This window comes from Sinocyclocheilus anshuiensis, unplaced genomic scaffold (genome assembly GCF_001515605.1).
Source record: "Sinocyclocheilus anshuiensis isolate Anshui unplaced genomic scaffold, SAMN03320099.WGS_v1.1 scaffold992, whole genome shotgun sequence".
Lineage (NCBI taxonomy): Eukaryota > Metazoa > Chordata > Actinopteri > Cypriniformes > Cyprinidae > Sinocyclocheilus > Sinocyclocheilus anshuiensis.
This window is the reverse complement of record NW_015552610.1, coordinates 136,142-156,278: the sequence shown is the minus strand read 5'-3', so window position 1 is coordinate 156,278 and position 20,137 is coordinate 136,142. Positions and strand designations below refer to the sequence as shown.

At 33.0% G+C, this 20,137-nt stretch overlaps 1 protein-coding gene across 1 annotated transcript in view; it reads left to right on the top strand.

The window, feature by feature from the left end:
• The window catches only part of LOC107665908 (mannosyl-oligosaccharide 1,2-alpha-mannosidase IA-like), a 159,285-nt gene that overhangs the window by 130,129 nt on the left and 9,019 nt on the right, over positions 1-20,137 (top strand). The window contains exons 5-9 of the mRNA XM_016456971.1: positions 4,786-4,880; positions 7,218-7,246; positions 10,179-10,294; positions 12,612-12,831; positions 19,423-19,595. Of these exons, the coding sequence (XP_016312457.1) occupies positions 4,786-4,880; positions 7,218-7,246; positions 10,179-10,294; positions 12,612-12,831; positions 19,423-19,595 (633 nt within the window). The remainder of the gene's footprint in view (positions 1-4,785; positions 4,881-7,217; positions 7,247-10,178; positions 10,295-12,611; positions 12,832-19,422; positions 19,596-20,137) is intronic.

Sequence of the window (20,137 nt, the reverse complement as noted above, 5' to 3'; positions counted from 1 at the left end):
ATTATTATTATTATTATTATTATTATTATTATTATGTAATGCCTGAATGCCTGATGTTAACTATTATAATTGATAATCATAATAATTATTATTATTAAAATATTAACAGTTATATTATTCTGTGTCAGGTCATAGAAATGTTTATTTTATGCAGTATATAATATTTCTTATATATTCTTAACAATAATACTGCAATTTTCTGTGAGGATCCTGTTAAAATAACCCAAGCCAAAAATGATTTAATTATTATTATTATTATTATGTAGTGCCGGATATTAACTATTATAATTAATAATAAAAATAATAATAATTATTATTATTAAAATATTAACAGTTATATTAAGCTGTCAAGTCATAGAAATGTTTATTTTATATGTAATATTTCTTATATTCTGTAAGGAACTTGTTGAAATAACCCAAGCCCAAGTTTTCACCAGCATTAATGCGTTGTCTCTGTCTTGTCTCCTGGACAGATAACCTGAATTGCTTTTAAATGAACTCTTGATAAAGTCAGAGAGCAATCGTTGTTTTTGATTACCAAAGTCAGCACTCCATAAACAACTCTATTTGATGCGTTTTCCATTTTCTTTTATCCACATCATTAACGTGTGGACGTTTCACAAAGCTGCTTCTGTCTTTGTATTCTCCGCAGCATTATATGCGCAGCAGCGTCTAAACGACGTCCCAGAGTCCTGTGCATTTATTCAGCTGCATCAGTCATTCCTCGTGGGAGCTTTATCCTCCACCACTGTTTGTTTTCTGGAGGTGAAGCCTTCAATCTGATGTTATTCAACAATAAATGGCTTTTAAAAAGTCATTTCCAGCTGCAGAGCTGTGCGTAAGCATCCTGTAATTAAGCTGAAAATGTCTCTGCTGCTGTACAGCGAATTGAGGAGATGCTGATAATGAGAGGTCAAAGGTCACGCGAGTACAGATGACCTGAGAGCTGCCCTTCCTCCTGAGCATGTTTCTTCAGATGAAAATTAAATATTAACTCCAGGCTGGAGTTTCTTTGCCCATGCCTGTTTTTCTTTTGCAATTGGATAGAGAGAATTATGGGCTTTTTTGTGTTCAGACTGAAAGTGAAACGTTCGCGCTGTCCGCTGCCGTCCTGGATCAATACTGCAAATTTCCCATGACAATCAGGATCCTTCTGTCAGATACCATGACAATCAAAGGAATAGTTTGCCCAGAATGCATTTTCTGTCATTATTTACGTGCACTTTTTTTACTCAGTTTACAGTTTTTTACTCCAAAAATGACCAAAATGCACCATAAGCACACCATAATAGTAGTCCATATAATGTATGCATTATATTACAAGTCTTCTGAGCTCATACAGTAACTTTGTTTGAGGAACATGTAGAAATTTAAGCCATAAAAATAAGTATTTGCTGTTTAATTACACGTTAAGTTCTGTCTGAAGGCTTTAGATTTGTAACCCTCTGGTGCTTCCTGTGTGGTGGTCAAAAAATGACCTTTTTTACATTGTTTCAATTAAATTAATGTACTATACATTCTATGGTTGTTTTTTATTTAATATTTTGTATTTTTAAGGGATTTTATGGTACTAAATTATATTTATGCAGTGCTTATAATCCATTTATTACCTTTTAACCATTTTTTGAGCATATTCAAAATTTCAAAAAATTATTTCCAAATTAAACTGTCGTAAATCTTCAACGCTTTTGAAACACAGACTTACGTTTGATCTCTTTTTAAAGAAGACGCTTGACAGATTACTTCTGAAATGAAAAAAGTTAAAGCAACATTTAAAAAAAAGTTATAGAGGTTTAAGTTTATTGTTATGAAACATGCGCAAAAATACTATTTTCAAATGTCATATGAAATATATATTTTCCAAAGCATGTTTTACTCTAAAACTGCAAGAAAATTAAAGCCATAAATCTAAACAAGTTGTGTTTCGAATTTAAGTTTGACGTCTCAAAAAATGAGCTTTCAGGAAGATTTTCTTTTGGCGCGGTACCAAATATTTCCACTAGGTGAAATTGTTTTCACATTCATTTCCAATGCATTCATTTTTGACTGCAAGGAGAGCAAGTGTGACTATTTTTTTCAGGACCGTTTAACCTTTTCAAATAAATCAAGATATTTGTTTATTTATTCATTTGTTTGTTTATTTATTTATTTTGTCCACATATCAAGTGCCAAAAAGTTTGCCAAGTTTCATACGATTTCGATGAAGTAAAAAAATTCTAAAAAGAAAAAATTATAATAATAAATTTTAATCGTTCAAAAATGACTGAAGAGCACCAGAGGGTTAATGTACACTGAAAAAAAAAAGTATTTGTCAAAGTAGTAAATAAAGCATAAGTTGTAATATAAAGTAAGATTATTAGAGTATGTTTTACAAGAAAATACTATTTCAGTCTTTCTACTTAAAATTTCACGTTTAATTCAATGTTACTTGACATTTCTTTGTCATTATTTGTGAAATTTATTAGCCATTTCTAAGTGAAAATAGTTTCAAAGTAAATCCATAACCAATTTTTTTTCAGTGTAGTGTAGTGAAGTCATATGCATTACTTTCATGATGCTTTATTATCATTTTGGAGCCTTAAAGCATCCAGTTCATTTTGACTTTATTTTATAAACATCCTTCAAAACATCTAATTTTGTGCTTCATGGAAGAAAGAAATGCATGCATCTGGAACGACATGAGGGCGAGGAATTAATGACAGAAGTTTCATTTTTGGTGGCACTGTTAGTGCGTCATACTCTGGCAGGTGAAGCCTCACAGATGGGATTCTGATGGAGTCGGTGTCTCCAGCTATGGGTCATTAGTGATCTCTCTGACACGAGTGCAGGGGGGCAATCAGGTTGCTCTTCTCCTGTCCTTCTCATCTCAGCCCTCGTTTTGCGCTGCACAAATGCATTAAGCAGGAGATGTGCTGCCCCCGTTATAGCAGAGTCCACCGCATGTCTCTCTAGAGCCCAGTGCTTCTGAGGAGGCTGAAGTTTGACCTTCTGCTGGTGACACAAACTCTGCTCTCAGTGGCCATCCACAAACTCAAACTTGTTTTTACGATTAGGAAGAAAACGTGTGTGTATAATGTTTCTCTCCATATATATATGTATGTATATTTATTATATGTGATTGCTTTGATTCACTGAAAAGCAACAGCTAAGAGTCATTTGTTTGTGAATCCTATCTCACTGTGTATTTGTTTATATAAATACAACTCAATGTAAAGCAGATTTCTGTCATTATTTTGTGGTACACAGTTCAATTATTGCCTCATATTTAGTACAGACTGCAAACTCATTAACAACTCTGAACATTGTTTCTTGTACCTTGATGAGTTGCCACCATGTTGCTAAGGTGTTATCGTGGTTGCCAGGATGTTTCTGTTCCGTTGCTAAGGTGTTCTGAGTGGTTGCTATGTGCTTTTACTGTATCAAGTGAGAAGAGTCTTGTGATATTCAGGTCTGGTGCCTCCTTCAATAGAAGTCTATTTTACAACCGTTTTGTTGCCCACCAGGTGAAAATCATAAGTCTGATATGGGACAAGTTACACTCTAAAGTTGAATACTTGGATTTAGAGGTTCGTTCAAATCCCTCAACCTAAATAATAGCAATAACAGTGATGCTTGCCTTAGCAAGCAGCACTAAAAAGAGCTTGGAGAGAAATATCTCTGTCGCCAACCGTATTTCCAGCCATCTTTATGTGTTATTGCCATCATAAGCGTTAGAACACGTCTTGAAGTTTCAATGTTCTGCACTCGGTTTCATTCTGCTGCACAACGTCGAGTTTCATTCACTTTTGAAGATGACCTTGCCACAGAAGCTGCTGCGCTTAATGGATGTTAAACAGGTTTGTCTGGGTTCAAGAAGTTTTGAAAGTCCATTTTAGGTTTATTTGGGAAGTATTGCAGTTGGACATGAAATATAAACTGACAATAAGCTCTAGTGCAAGTTTTCTGCACTTCAGACAGCCAAAATAATTTTCTTCCTTCTTATTTAATGATTATTATTGGTTTGTAACTGTTAAATATCCATTATGTATTTTATTATTCTGATAATTGGACTCTGTAATATGCAATATGCTGATATATTTTATCAATATGTTTGTCATTGCATTTATTTTTTTTTTGTGTGGTTTGTGGTCTTTTATGCTCAACAAAGCTGCAATTATTTGATCAAAAATACAGTAAAAATGGTAAAATAGTGAAATATTTTTACAATTTAAAATAGCTGTTTTCTATGTGAATCTCTGTTAAACTGTAATTTATTTCTGTGATCAAAGCTGTATTTTCAGCATCATTACTCCAGTCTTCAGTGTCACATGATCTTCAGAAATCATTCTAATATATTGATTTGCTGCTCAAGAAACATTTCTGATTATTATTATCAATGTTGAAAACGGTTGTGCTGCTTCATATTTTTGTGGAAACTGTGATACATTTGATTTTTCAGGATTCTTTGATCAATAGAAAGTTCAATGAGTCTTTACTGCCACTTTTGATTAATTTAATGCATCCTTGATGAATATTGATGAAGAATTTTTATCAGTCGATGCATTGAACCCATGTACCTGACTGTTTTTGGTGCAAGAAACCTGACTAACATTATAAATGGATTGCATTGGAGGAAAGCTCTGCAAACATGTAGATTATGGGCGTTGAGGGAAGCGTGTGCATGCGTGATTGTGAAGAAACACCTTTATAGATGCGTATGCTGCATTGCAGGATTAGTTATCACTATGTGATATATACTATATCACTATCACTATTAGAACTATGCTCTTCTGTTTTGTCTTTCAGATATTTAAGCAGAAGGTGATGGAACTGGGCGAGAAGTTGTTACCCGCCTTCAACACGCCCACCGGCATTCCCAGAGGAGTCATTAACCTGGGCAGGTGAGCATCTGATGCAGCTCCTAGCGTCCCGTCTGCTGGCATAACACATCCATTCACAAAGCCATATGTCTCAAATATCTTTTTTTGCTTTCTGAGAGAAAGAGACTCTTTCTGGCACTCCTGCCGCACACACGGCTTCCATTAGCCCACCAGCTCGCTCTGACAGCTGCAGGCAAATTTAATTAACTGATTCTCACGCTAATTCCAGTTAGATGAGTAACAGGAGCCAGTCCTACAGATGGGCTGGGAGACAGAGGGCTCCGGTGTGGCGCTCAGGTTAGTCAGGATGGCACTGAACGAACACACGTCACTGGGAATGTGCTCTATTATGACGTTTACACTACCGGTCAGTGTACAAGTCTCTTCTGCTCACCGAGGCTGCATTTATATGATAAAAAATTCTGTAAAAACTATAAAAATGTGAAATATTATTATAATTTCAAATAAGTGTTTTCTATGTGAGTATATTGTAAACTGTAATTTATTTCTGTGATCAAAGCTGTATTTTCAGCATCATTACGCCAGTCTTCAGTGTCACATGATCTTCAGAAATCATTCTAATATGCTGATTTGCTGCTGAAGAAACATTTCTGATTATTATCAATGTTGAAAACAGTTGTGCTGCTTCATATTTTTGTGGAAACTGTGATATATTTGAATTCGAAAATTTTTTTTTAAGAAATCAATAGTTTTATTCAGCAAGAATGCATTAAATTGATCCAACGTAACAGTAAAGACATTTATGTTACAAAAGATTTCTATTCATCAAAGAATCTTGAAAAATAAAATGCATCATTTCCACAAAAACATGATGCAGCACAACTGTTTTCAACATTGATAATAATCAGAGTTGTTTCTTGATCAAATAAATGCAGCCTTGGTGAACAAAAGAGACTTCTTTCAAAAACATTTAAATATCTGATTTATTATAATTGTATATTTTTATTGGTCAAATTGGAATGCAGCATCACATGCATATTTTATACAGAATGCAAACAAATGTAAATGTGCAATAATTGTCTTCAAAAATTACTTTAAAGGGTCATGAAACCCCCTGTTTCAGCACTGGTTAGTTCTCACTACAGTTTTAAAAAATGCTAAAAAAGTGGGCGTGGTGCGCTGCAGAGCGGAGGAGGGGGAAGAGAGGAGACAGACAGCACACACAGCTTCGGGTTCAGACAGTTTCATTTCACTCCCATCGAGTTAAAAACACAAATAAATGCACAGCCATTTGTACTCTGCATCGAAAACATATATATGAACATGCTGTTGCACCTCTGATAACCTAAGATTTATTCTGCGGCGTTTATATAAGCCTTTTGACGGGTTGTGTCACGGAGCTGTAAGAACGGTTACACTCACTAAGTGAATGAATCGCGTTTGTGCCAAACTCTTATTATAAAGCAAAACAAACACTCTCCTTCGATTCATGAACGTTTCTCTCAGATAATGTATGCAATCTCAGTCTGAAGCGTCTGTCATAGCAAATCAACACATGCTGTTGTGAATAATTAAGTGAAGCGTCTTCTCATAGGATAAGAACACGCAGTCTCATGAATAATTTAATAGACACCGACGCGCCATCGATGTACTATAGTCCATTGCCGCGTCACAAATTGTGACATCAACACGATGTAGATTTTAAACCCGGAAGATGAAAATAGCGCAAAAAAGCTTAAAATTAACCAGTTTTCTCCAACAGTTCAAATTATCGGATGCTAACATTGTCTTCTATGATGTGCAACACAAACACCTCTGCTAAAATCTCAGGAAAAAGTAGTCTGGGGTTTCATGGCCCTTTAAAATCAAGCATTTACATTTTTTGGATATTCTTTTAACATAAGCATCTGCTCAGCTTCTGTGTTTTAATACCAACAAAGAATGATTAAATGGGCTTTAAGTCATTTCTCCCACCAGTGAACTCTATCTGCCTTTTGTTTAACAAACAGTTAGCTGTTTTGTGCCGGTTTCGGTTAATTTTTCCGATGAAAGTTTTCTCACTTTCCTCTTCCTCCCGAGACATCGGCGCTATTGATCGTTCCTTCAGAAGGGAAGCAGTGCGTGGCGCGCTCTCACAATAAGAAGCAGACACAAATAATCTTGTGAATTAGTTCCACAGTTTCACCGAACGAATCCCGAAGCCCCAAGTAGCACTCTCATGTGGGATGAAGCGAAGGCTTTTAGCACGTCTGTGTTAAACTGTTTGCACAGTGATTAATCAGCGCCCTGGCATCTGCTCTGCATGGTTTGGTGCGCTGTTGCCATGGCTCCAGTTAGCTGCGGTGTGGTCTGTGGTGGGTGGCGGTGTTCACAGTGCTGCTCTGCTCTCTGTTGCAGTGGCACCAGCTCTCTATCACCAAGCGGTTGTAATTACATCAGCAGATTCGGCACATTCGCGACAGAAAAGCGGCGCTTTCACGTTATGGTATTAAAACTTTGAAATTACAAACAAAAAATAAACATTCTGAGACATGAACTGAAGAATTTTATGAATTTTATTAACATTAAAGCGTCCTCCTCCCATTTTCACCTCAAAATTATGGGGAAGCTGTGCCTCCCCTGCCTCCCCCGACGAGCTGCCACTGGTTTCAGATACATTTACATTTAGCAGATGCTTTTAGAGCAAAACAAGATTAGTACATTAGTACCAGCAAAAACATGCAAAATAAATAGAATGCAAATTTGAGGTGAATTTAATGACCGCATTATCAAAATAGCCAAAATATTTAATACATAAAAGTGCAAGGTGTGAAAGATGATATAATTTTGCTAATGACGGCTCATATAATGATATATGTATGTGGGCCTTCCCATCAGTCAACACTAAAACCTTTAATCTTTGAGACTCTGGAAACACAAATATTTCCAAATATTCAAATGTGTTTCTAGAATCACACGGTCTGTGCACATCTGGGACAATATGCTTAAACAACATAAAAGTGTGAAATAATTTTTTGTTTTAATGCCAGATGCTTTTCCATCCTCATAAAGTTTGCAAAACAAAATGAATCCCAGTGACGAACAGATTAAAAAACATCATGTAAAGATGTATTATTTCGTTGTGTTTTGCAGGTTCATTTTATAATTGTCTTCAAAGCTGCTTTCTATACTTTAAGCAGACTGAAATAGAATTAATTTTGTGAAGAGCATAAATTCACTGGTGGACGTTAAAACTTTGGACTGGTGGTGTAAATACATTTATTTAGTTATTATTTGGTTCTTCATTTCTGCTCTGCTCCGGGTCATGAGAGTGGCTCTCACAAGCGCCGTCTTTGAGCTTCACAGTGCAATTATTCTGGCATGCATGACATCGATTGAGCCAGCGCGGCTATCCTGTCAAGCAGGGACGTGAGCCCACAGCCAAGAGTTATTAAAATTATAATAAATCCCATTACCTTTTGGAAATTGAATCTTTCAGATTCACCTGAAAAACAGGAGAAACATTTTTTTCTTCTTGAACGGCCTGAATGTAATCTGCGACTGCAGCGCTAATTGGTGCAGCATGGGAACGGCTAATGAGTGTCAGCGATAGTGATGAGAGCGTCAACAGAGCGAAGGGCGCTCCCAGCCATTGTGTGTGTTGATTCCGATTATAGTACCCGGATCATCCGTGAACCGAACACAATGAAGCGTGTGCATATCAATAGAAAGCATTTGCTTATGCTTCTGGTTCAGAGATAAACAGGATGAATTTCATGAAACCTACTGAGATCATCAGGGTGTGAACGTGTTTTGCTTGCTTGAGTGTTTCTGCATTATATGAGTGCCTTTGGAATATAATCGCAGCACGTTTCAAGATGAAAAAACGCGACTTCTATTTCTGAAAATATCACTTTTTTACTAGTGGGTGCAGGACACTATAGTTTATTTATGTAAGTGAGAATAGCACAATAAAGTAAACTGTGACAAATTATACCCAAAATTTCTTCATACAGTGGACTACCAGTAAAACCAATACAAATTTGGGACCAAAAAGTATTCAGACCGAATTACTAGTTACTTGAAAAAAGTAATCTGATTACGTAACTCGCGTTACTTGTAGGGGGGTCAGAAACTAGCCTAGACATAATATGTGTCCCTGCTAGGATATTAAGTAAAGATCATGTTCCATGAAGATATTTTGTAAATTTCTTACCGTAAATATATCAAACATTTAGTATCATTAGTAATATGCATTGCTAAGAACTTAATTTGAACAACTTTAAAGGCGATTTTCTCAATATTTAGATTTTTTGCACCCTCAGATTCCAGATTTTCAAATAGCTGTATCTCAGCCAAATATTGTCCTATCATAACAAACCATACATCGACAGAAAGCTTATTTATTCATCCATTTCAAAAAAGTGACCGGTATTGTGCTCCATGGTCACAATTGTGGATTTACTTGTAAATATTAACTCCTTCCCTGCCAAACACAGAATTTTTCCTAGTTTCTGTGTTTTCACTGTTATACGCTCGGGGGCGCTATTACACATCTCCTGAATGAGTCCAGATTCTCCCGATCAAAAACACAGGCGAGGAAGATGCAGAAACGAGCATATGTAAGCAGATGCATATGAAAAATATTGCAATCATCAACAATAAACAGCATATAAATGAAAACTTGCTAATGTTAGCGAGTGAAATGTCGATCCCGGAAGTGGTAAATATGGTAATATTACAATAACATCTGTCATTGATCTTGCATTATCTGATCACTTCTGTGTCTTCTTTAACAGTATTGATAATTCTGTGACAAATGCAACCGAACGTATTGTTAAAAAACGTTATATTACCTCTGAAGTATAGCCGAAAATCTGACTTGTGAAAGGAACATTTTACCATCATCCTATGATGACTTCATGAATTTAATAACAGAATATAACAGCTCTTGCTGCAGTTGCTCCACTTAAAACTAAAAAGTTAACTACAAAAAAGATAATTCCTCAGAAGACAAATCAGACTATGAGACTTAAAAGAGACTGTAGAAGTGCTGAACGAAGATGGCGTAAAACAAAATTAGAAATACGTGTTAATATGCTCATTGAAAATCTTAAAACTTACAATAAACAAATCCACAGAACGCGGCAAGCCTTTTTCTGAAATCTTTGTTTTTTAATGAGTACAGTTTTCTTTTCTGTGTTGATGTATTTCCTGTTAAAATCTTATTGTCCGTAAAATGACTTCATTTTCTTCATTCAGAATATTTTTTGTTATGATTTTAAGGTCAAATAGGTCCTTCACATGTTTTCTTGTGGTTAATGTGATGTGTGTGATTCAGAGTTAGTTGTAGACATGGTTTCCCTCTGGTTTTCTCAGATCACGTGTCTATCGGAGGTCTTGGGGACAGTTTCTACGAGTACCTGATCAAATCCTACCTGATGTCAGAGAAGACGGATCAGGAGGCCCAGAAGATGTACTACAGAGCCATGGAGGTTCGCAAACATCGCCAATACACTATTTATTGTATGCTTGTGCTATTTAATTGTCTTGCAATTTAGTTGCACATGCTATTTCTGGTCTTCAGTATGTTCAGTGAAAAATAAAGAAATAGAAATGAGTGTCTGTACCGGCCGTAAGCATGTAAAATAGATTGCACGCTTTAATTTAAGCTTGATTAGATTAGTTTAAAATTAGATTCGCCTCGCGCTCATAATGATCCGAGAGGAGAAATATAACAGAGAGAGCGAACACTTTCTCACTTATTCTCACTTAATTAGCATATTAGCTTTTTCATTACACAATGTTTCCCTTGAAGAATGAGATCTGCCAAGATATTAATTACATTTATAATCAGGAGAGGCCAATTTCATCAGCCTAATGTTAAAACATCAAACATGTTATCAAATATCCAGTCCTTTGTGCAATATTTTTGATTAGTGTGAATGAGTTAATAAGTTGATGTGAAATGTTTGCAGCCCATATAATATTTGATGTTTGTCTCGATAGTCATGCATTTGCTCTGATTTTGATTTCACGTTGACTTTAAGTGGGTTGTTTTCATTTGATGATGCAAAAATGCAGAAAACTGGTGATGCAAGCAAAGAAAAAGCATCTGAATGAGTTTTGTGTGGGGCTCACAGAGCAAAAGCAAACGATGAGTCATTCGCTATTGATCGTCATGATGGCTTACGCTGTTTTCTGCTTCTCTAAAGAGCTGAAACCATAAAAACGCAGGAGAAGAGACTCGGACTCTGAGATGTTTTCTCGTAAAGTCTTTGGCAGATTTATACACCTTCACGTCTCAAAGTCCCGATAGAATCTCAGTGAGGCTTGACTTCAATTCTGCACGCTGCACACTGTCTTATATTATACATAAAACATTTCATGCATAAACGTCGGCTTCTACAGCAATGTGTGCACACCGTCCTGCTTTTATATGTGCTTTATTGAAATCCAGCGTCGCCTTGATTTCAAAGCACTTTACAAATCGAATGGATGTTTCTTCACTCTCACACAAAACACGTCCATCCTTCTGTTTCTCATAGCAAGCGCGTTCGGCTGCGATTAATAGCTGCATTATCTTCAGCGTGCATGAAAATCTAATGCTCCATCACTCAGATATGCTTTTCAGAAAGAGCTGGTAGCTGAAATTCACCACTACACTGTAAAGGATTTTTTTTTTTGAAGTTGAAAATAAAACAAAGTATGTTTTACAAAAAATTCAAAAATGTCAGTCTTTGCACTTCAAAATTTCTCTTTAGAAATTTTTAAAAAGTATTAATTAATTGAAGTAAAGCTGAAATGAAATAGAAAAATTTAATGAAAATAGAAATGTTGCCGTGGCAGCTAACTAAAATAATAAGTTAAAGTGCTAAAATTACTAAAATTGAATTACTAAAACTAAAAGTAATTAATTAGAAAAATTGCAAAAGCACATGATAAAATTACTAAAAATTACACTAAATTGAAAAAAATAAGAATAAAAGCTAATTTAAAATTTTTATAAATAATATAACAGTATATAAATAATGTTAAATGGAGGGTGTTGCAGTTTAGTTAGTAAGTGAATTTTTTTTATTATTATTATTATTAAAGTTGTAAATACATCAAAAAGTATGATTTACAAGAAAATACTATTTCTGTCTTTCTAAAAATTCAATTTTATTAAAACTTTAAAAAAAATAATTAATTGAAGCTAGAATAAAATAAAATATATTAAATGGAAAAACTTAAGCTTAAAAAACAAAACAAAATAAAAATTAGAAATGTTGCCTTAGCAACGTATGTTGAAGTACTAAAATTATTAAAACTGTAATAAAAATAAACCAAATCTGTATAGAAATATGAATAACTAATAAAAACGGCAAAAGCACATACAATTACAAAAACGTATTTGTTTGCTTGTTTGTTTGTTTTTGCTCAATTACTAAAGCTACACTGAAAATCTCAGCCAGCTAATTTAAAATATTGATAAATATTACAGTATATAAATGTTTACAGTATATAATATAATTATATAATATACAGTATAGTATATTCCAGTGATTAAGTGATTTGACTCATAATAATTTGGATTTTTTTTTTTTGAAGTTGTAAATAAAACAAAGTATGTTTTACACGAAAATACTGTCAGTCTTTCTCCTTCACAAATTCAAATTTAATTCAGTGTGTTACTTGCTGCTTCTTTGTAATTATTTGTGAAATATGTTAGCAATTTCTGAGTGAAAATAGTTTCAAAGTAAATCCTACACCAGTTTTTTCCAGTCGCATTGCATTGATCAGAGTGATTTTTTCCCTGTGCGCTTGCAGGCCATCGAGACGAACCTGGTGCAGAAGTCTCCGGGTGGATTGACGTACGTGGCTGAGTGGCGGGGTGGCATCCTGGACCATAAGATGGGGCATCTGGCCTGTTTCTCCGGCGGGATGATTGGCATCGGCGCTGACGACGGCCCGGCAGGACAGAGGCAGCACTACCTGGACCTGGCAGCTGAAATCACTCACACCTGCCACGAGTCCTACAGCCGCTCAGGTCAGAAAGAGACTCTGAAAGAGATCATCTGTGAACCGAACACAACGAAGTGTGTGCATATCAATAGAAAGCATTTGCTTATGCTTCTGGTTCAGAGATAAACAGGATGAATGTCATGAAACCTACTGAGATCATCAGGGTGTGATGATGGACGTCAAAACTAGATGTAGGGGGGTCAGAAAGTAGCCTAGACATAATATGTGAGCCTGCAGCACAAAAGCAGTCTTAAGTCGCTGGGGTATATCTGTAGCACAATAGCCAAAAATACATTGTATGGGTCAAAATTATAGATTTTTCTTTTATGGCAAAAATCATTAGGATATTAAGTAAAGATCATGTTCCGTGAAGATATTTTGTAAATTTCCTACCGTAAATATATCAAAACTTAATGTTTGATTAGTAATATGCATTGCTAAGAACTTCATTTGGACAACTTTAAAGGCGATGTTCTAAATATTTAGATTTTTTTGCACCCTCAGATTCCAGATTTTCAAATAGTTGTATCTCTGCCAAATATTGTCCTATCCTAACAAACCATACATCAATGGAAAGCTTATTTATTCAGCTTTCAGATTATGTATAAATCTCAATTTCAAAAAATTGACACTTATGACTGGTTTTGTGCTCCAGGGTCACATTTCACACAGTAACACAGCGTTAGTTAGTGTAGGATAAGCCACTTATCATTTAAACTAGTAGGAACTGTGCAGCATCACTCCATTGCATCTGAATCGACTCTTTAAAATGCTGAAAATGCGTTCAAATACATGCTAAAATAAGATAAGTATCATTAATACATTACAGTATTTATTAATCATTTGAATTTGTTTTTATTTTTTATATTTTCCTTTTTAATTTTAGTTTAAGTTTTAGTCATTTTGTTGTGTTTGTGTCATTTTTATATTTTCTGTTAAAATTTTCCCTCAATTTTACAAATTTTAGTACTTAAAATAATGAAAATTAAAAATGTTAATTTAAATAATTTGAAAATTGTTTTTATATTTTCTGTTTTTATTATAATTTTAGTTTACATTTAAGTAATTTTGTTTTTTCTTGTTGTTGTTTTTTTTGTTTTTTTATTTCTATTTACTTTTTATTTCCATTTTAGTTTTTGTAATTTTAGTACTTCAGCTAAACGAAAAGTATGTTGCATTTGCAACTAAATGAAATACGATTTTTGTTTCATTTAATTTCAGTTATTTTTGTTTGTATTTATTTTTGTATTAAATTCATGTTCATATTTCTATTTACTTTGTATTTATTTTTATTTATGTTGTAATAATTTTAGTATTTAAACTAAATACAAATTTGAAACATTTGCTTGGAAACTAACAGAAATAAAAAAAGTTAGTTTTTATTTATTTATTTATTTATTTTATTTATTTCCGTTAATGCTTAGAACAATAAAAAAAATTATAGATTTAGTTTTAGTTAACGATAACAATGCTATGTCCTACAATTTATATTATTAAACTTAATTTACATATTAAGGAGACAGTACAAAGTATAACAATAATTTGATTTAAATTCATGTCACAGTGTTGTTATTGTCAGCTAAAATAATAACAAATAATAATATATGTATGTATGTTAGATGAAAGACTTCAAATTTCATTTAAAACTTTTAATGAAAATTAGAAATGTTTAATTGCAAACTAACTGAAATAAGTTTAATTTGAACTAGTAACAATACTAAAACTTTAAAATAAATAAAAATATAATAATATAGAAATAAAAAAATACAAATTGCAAAAGCATATAAATTTACTAAAACTAAACGGAAAATATTATAATAAAAGCTAATATAAATATAAATGGTCACACTTTAGTTTAAGGACTAATTCTGACTATATTAACTATGCCTTTTGCCTCAAACGCCTAATTTGTTGCTTATTAATAGTTAGTAAGGCAGTTGTTAAGTTTAGGTATGGGGATCTAAAATATGGTCATGCAAAATAAGGTAGGAACTAATAAACAGCCAATATGCTAGAAATATCCATGCTAATAAACAACTAGTTAATAGTGAGAATTGGTCCTTAAAATACAGTGTTACCATAAATAATAAATTATGTAACAGTATATAAATAATGATAAAATAACACTGATCAAAACGGAAGGGTGCTGCAGTTTAGTTGGTAAGTGATTTGACTTTTATAAAATAGCTGAAAGGCAGCTTCCCCAGAAACATCCCTTTGTCTTATCTTTCTCCTCATGCTTCGCTGGATAATCACAACCTCAGACTGTTGCTTTCTCAGACGTCAGAAGCAAACAGATGAGATGAAGCCTAACCTGCTTCAGATCAGAAATAGCACACAGCGCACAGTTCTTCACAGCGCTCTCATCAGGACAAGCCAAACGCTACAGATTTAGCAAACATCATGTTTGATCTCGTCTCTACATTTCTGACCTCACGTCTCTTTTAAAATAAAATCCAGAGCCGATGAACAATAGATGAATGAAACCTGCTGAGAACATGCCGGGTCAGATTTTATACCAAAATCAAGAGAGACAAATGAGGAATTATATATAGCATTATATATAACAAGAAAATGAAGCACAGATATTTTCACCCCCAAATTCTCATTTCCAAAATGCAAAAAAAAAATATATATTATGAAAACAGTATTATAATTTAAATATTATTTCAATTTTGACGTATTTATACTTCATAGTATTTGTTGCACCAGGGTTATTATAATTAACTAAGACTGAAAATTAAAATTAAAACCATTAAAAAACATTTTCATTACTTGAAATAAAATAATCGTTAACTGAAGTAAAATAAAATATAAAAAATATAATTAGCTAAAATATAAGATATAATAATATACATATAATTTAGTTTAACTTGATGCACTAAAAAAGTAAAATAATAAAAATAATAAAGTAAAAAACACCAATAAAATATATATATATACTAGATGGAAAACCCTTAAAAAGTTAAATGAAAATTAGAAGTGTTGAATTGGAAATTAACTAAAATTAAATTAAAAAAAGTAGTAAAATTAAACTAAACCTTAAAAATAAAGTAATGCTATATAGAAATTTAAAAAAAAAAGTTGATAAAAATGACAAAAGCACATAACAAACTTACGAAAACTTAAACTAAACTGAAAATATAACCCAAGCTATATACAGTATATATATATATATATATATATATAAACACTAAAAATGACAAAACACAACAAAATTACTAAAAATCTAAAAATAAAAGCATTAAAAAACTATAATGGTATCTCATAAAATAACACTGTCGTTTCATTATGTATGGATTACATTATCTACTGCAGTAGAAACATTTACTGTATTAAAATAATGTGAATCTAATTTGAAAATAATGTGAATTAATTATGGTAATGAAAATTTGATGAGAAAAAAATATTATATAATCGTAATGGTCCTAAAAACAGGATCATTTTTAATGCAAGATATCATTTCTTAATTTATTCCTTTTGATTTTGTAGTTAAATATGATCATGAGATTTATTTATATCTTCTTTTTTTATTTTTATGCATCTGTATGTGAGGCGTTGCACTTCAAGTCTACGGTATCTCAAAACTGTCATATGTTTTTCTTTTATTAACATATTCTTTTCATTATAATATGCCCCACTGTGTCGTGAAGCTGAAAAAAACTGTTATATTAAACATGTTTGGAGAAACATCATGCTATAAATCGTGAAGTGTCATATTAATGTTGACAATAAACGCTTCCCCGTGGGAAAGTTTCTCTCACCGTGACAGACCGATAATCACCAAAAAACCACCATACTACACTTGAACACACAGCTGCGCTGCGGAAAATACTGTTCCAGGCTGAAGTGGCATAATATTGCTAGACGGGGGATTGAGACAAAACAAACCAAAATCAGTATGCAAATTAAAATGTTTATTCAGACGAGAGTGTTTCTCCCGGACCGGGGCTGCTTGTAATTTTAGATTTTAGGGGCATAATGGGATACATTTGGGTTCGTTATGTTATGTTTTGCTTTGAAAGCATTGTGTTTTCATAAAGTTTGCTGGCGATCATTGTGCACACAAACTACACACACGCTGTGTGTTTATGACCTCAGGTTTCTCCACGCTGTAAAAACACAAAGCTCAAAGCATCTGTTCAGCGGCGGCTTTGTTTTATCTGCTAGTATTTACACCAGCTGAGCAATCAGCATGAGGGAGATTAAAGACTAACTAGTCCTTTTTCACTGCTTATAACCAGGGGTTAAATTGGGACTTGTTATGGGGGGGGGCGCATGTACATACACTGCCTACAAAATTTTACATCAACTGACAAACTGTAAAATATAACAAGTTGAGAGAGCTTGAATTAGTAAGAACGAGAAAGGTGTAAAAAAGAAAATATGGCCTATATTGTTGAAAATGTACGAGGATAGTCCACTGATTAGAGCCATATGAAATCCATTACTTGAAATAAAATAATCGTTAACTGAAGTAAAATAAAATATAGAAAATATAATTAGCTAAAATGTCAAATATAATAATATAAATATAATTTAGTTTAACTTGACGTAAAATAATAAATGAAAATGACGTGAAATAATAAAGTAAAATAATAAAAATAATAAAGTAAAAAATCATCAATAATATATATATATATATATACTGTATACTGTATACTAGATGGAAAAACCTTAAACAGTTAAATGAAAATTAGAAATGTTGAATTGGAAATTTACTACAAATTTGAAGTTGAAGTAGTAAAATTACTAAACCTTAAAAATAAAGTAATGCTATATAGAAATATAAAAAAAAATAATAAAAATGACAAAAGCACATAACAAACTTACTAAAACTTAAACTAAAGAACGAGAAAATTTGTAAGAACAAGAAAGGTGTAAAAAGGAAAATATGGCCTATACTGTTGAAAATGTACGAGGATAGTCCACTGATTAGAGCCCTATGAAATCCATTTTATTTTTTTCCCAAATTCCGTTTTATTTTTTCCATTTTCATTTTTTTGTAAATTCCATTTTTTTCCATTTTCATTTTTGTCTGTACTCTGGTTTAAAGCATGTCTAATTAATCGAAATCACGAAACTTCTATAGGTTAACAGAAATGTATTAAAAGTTTAACAAAATATTTTTTAGGGCCCTATGAAATACATTTTACATTTTCTGGTTTAATTAAATTTGAATAATCAAAGCTTAATATGTACTTTTAAGTATGTACTTTTTAGTATGTACTTTAATTTTCTGGTAATCAAATGTTGACATAAAACATTAATTTAATTAAACAATCCCTTTAGTGCTGCACAACAGAGGTTTACTGCTAAAATTAAAACACAGAAGAAAATTTGTGTGATTATTCCTTAAAAATAAAGTTTTAATAAACGTTTTATTAGTAGTAGTAAGATGTACATTTCTGTCACAGTTTCTTCAAGTTAAACCCAACTTTTATTTTGACGGGTTTCCACGAGGACCTTTAAGTTTCTGTGTGTATATTTAAGTGTACTGACCTACTTTCGATTTATTCATCTAAAATTTGACAAATTCCGTGACATTCCGCGTTATACAGTGAATTCCATTTGTATGACTGGATTTCCACCATATAAGAAAAAAAATCATGCTTTGGTAAGTCATAATTATGACTATAAAAGTCATTATTATGAGATAAAAAGTTATGAAATAAATATGACTTTGAAAGCTGAAACTACACAAACTAATTATGACATTTAAAAATATTATATAAATAGTAATTTGTTGCCTTTTTATCATATAATTTCAACTTAGTGTGTCAAAATTTCAACATTTCATCTCATAATCATTATTATTATAAATTCATCATTATGACTTAATAAAGCATGATTGTTTTCCTGACTTTGTGGAAATTGGCTTCAATGAATGTATTTTCTGCCCAGTGGTTTACTTAATCTTCCCAACCTGGCAACCATGTGCAAACACTTTCTCTACATTACGGAAAAAGTGCTCAAAAGTGCTAAAAAAAAAAAAAAAGACTGGCAAACATATAAGTATCTCTATTGAGATATTAAGATTTAATAATCTCTATTAAGATTTCTGCTGTTTACTGCGACTAAATCTGCGAACAAACCATGCAAGTTGACATTCTGTTGATTTGTGCTTATGTGAAAGTGCAATAATTCTTATGAAATGTAAAAAAAAAAGACTAATTAATAATAGTGATTCTATTTTTGAGCGAAATAATCTTGATAAACCATTTAACAATTATCAAGCCCTACAACTTAATTAGAAAGCTGTGATGCAAACATAAAGTAAATTAGTAAGCTCATTTCATTGAGATCATTCAGGCTGAAATTAATAGGAATTATCATTCTGTCTAAGGAAATATGAAGTTAATGTGTAAATATATCAATATTCCTCCAAATATGTGAGCTTTTGGACTGAGATCTCTCTGTTTAGTGAAGTGATGACATCTGAATGCAAATAATCCAGAGCAAATGTGACTGAATAAATATAAGGCTGTTTTTTACATTTCAGTGAAAGATTATGAAGACATTTTTCCCTTAAGAATAATGTGCAGTGATGAATCTTTCACGATAAGACCAGTAACAGTCAGCTTTTATATCAACTTTAATGTTTTTCTGTCAACAGCCACCAAACTTGGTCCGGAGGCGTTCCGCTTTGATGCAGGAGCCGAGGCCACAGCCAACCGACTGAGCGACCGCTACTACATCCTGAGGCCAGAGGTCATCGAGAGCTACATGTACATGTGGCGTTTGACCCACAACCCCAAGTACAGGGAGTGGGGCTGGGAGGCCGTGGAGGTGCGTGAGACTTACTGCACATGTACTCAACGTTTCAGCTCTATGTTTAGGTATATTTAGATTATTGGTCAACAAATGTGGGTTCTTCAAAGGCTGAAAGTGTTACCCGCAATCCTAAAAGTGTGAGTACAACATGCCCGTAGTTTAGTAATCCTAAGTGCCGTAGTATTTCAACCCTGTCAGATTCATATATTCACAAATGAAATAGATAGAGATAAACAAATAAAAATAGATATAAATAATAAATTGATATCTTTAGGCCATGCTTGGTGGTATCTATTCAGTGCTTTCATCTGCCACAGTAAAGTCTTTATCTACATTATATTTTTGTTGATTGATATTCATTATTAGATAGTTTAATAAAAGGACGGATGGACAAGTAGATGAAGCAGTGGAAGGACAAATGGAAGTATAATGGATGAAAAGATTGACAGATAGATGATGTATATATGAATTAATAGATGAAATTATGGAATGAAAGACGGATGGATGGATGGATGGATGAAAAACAGACAAAGTACTGGAAGGATGGATGGATGGAT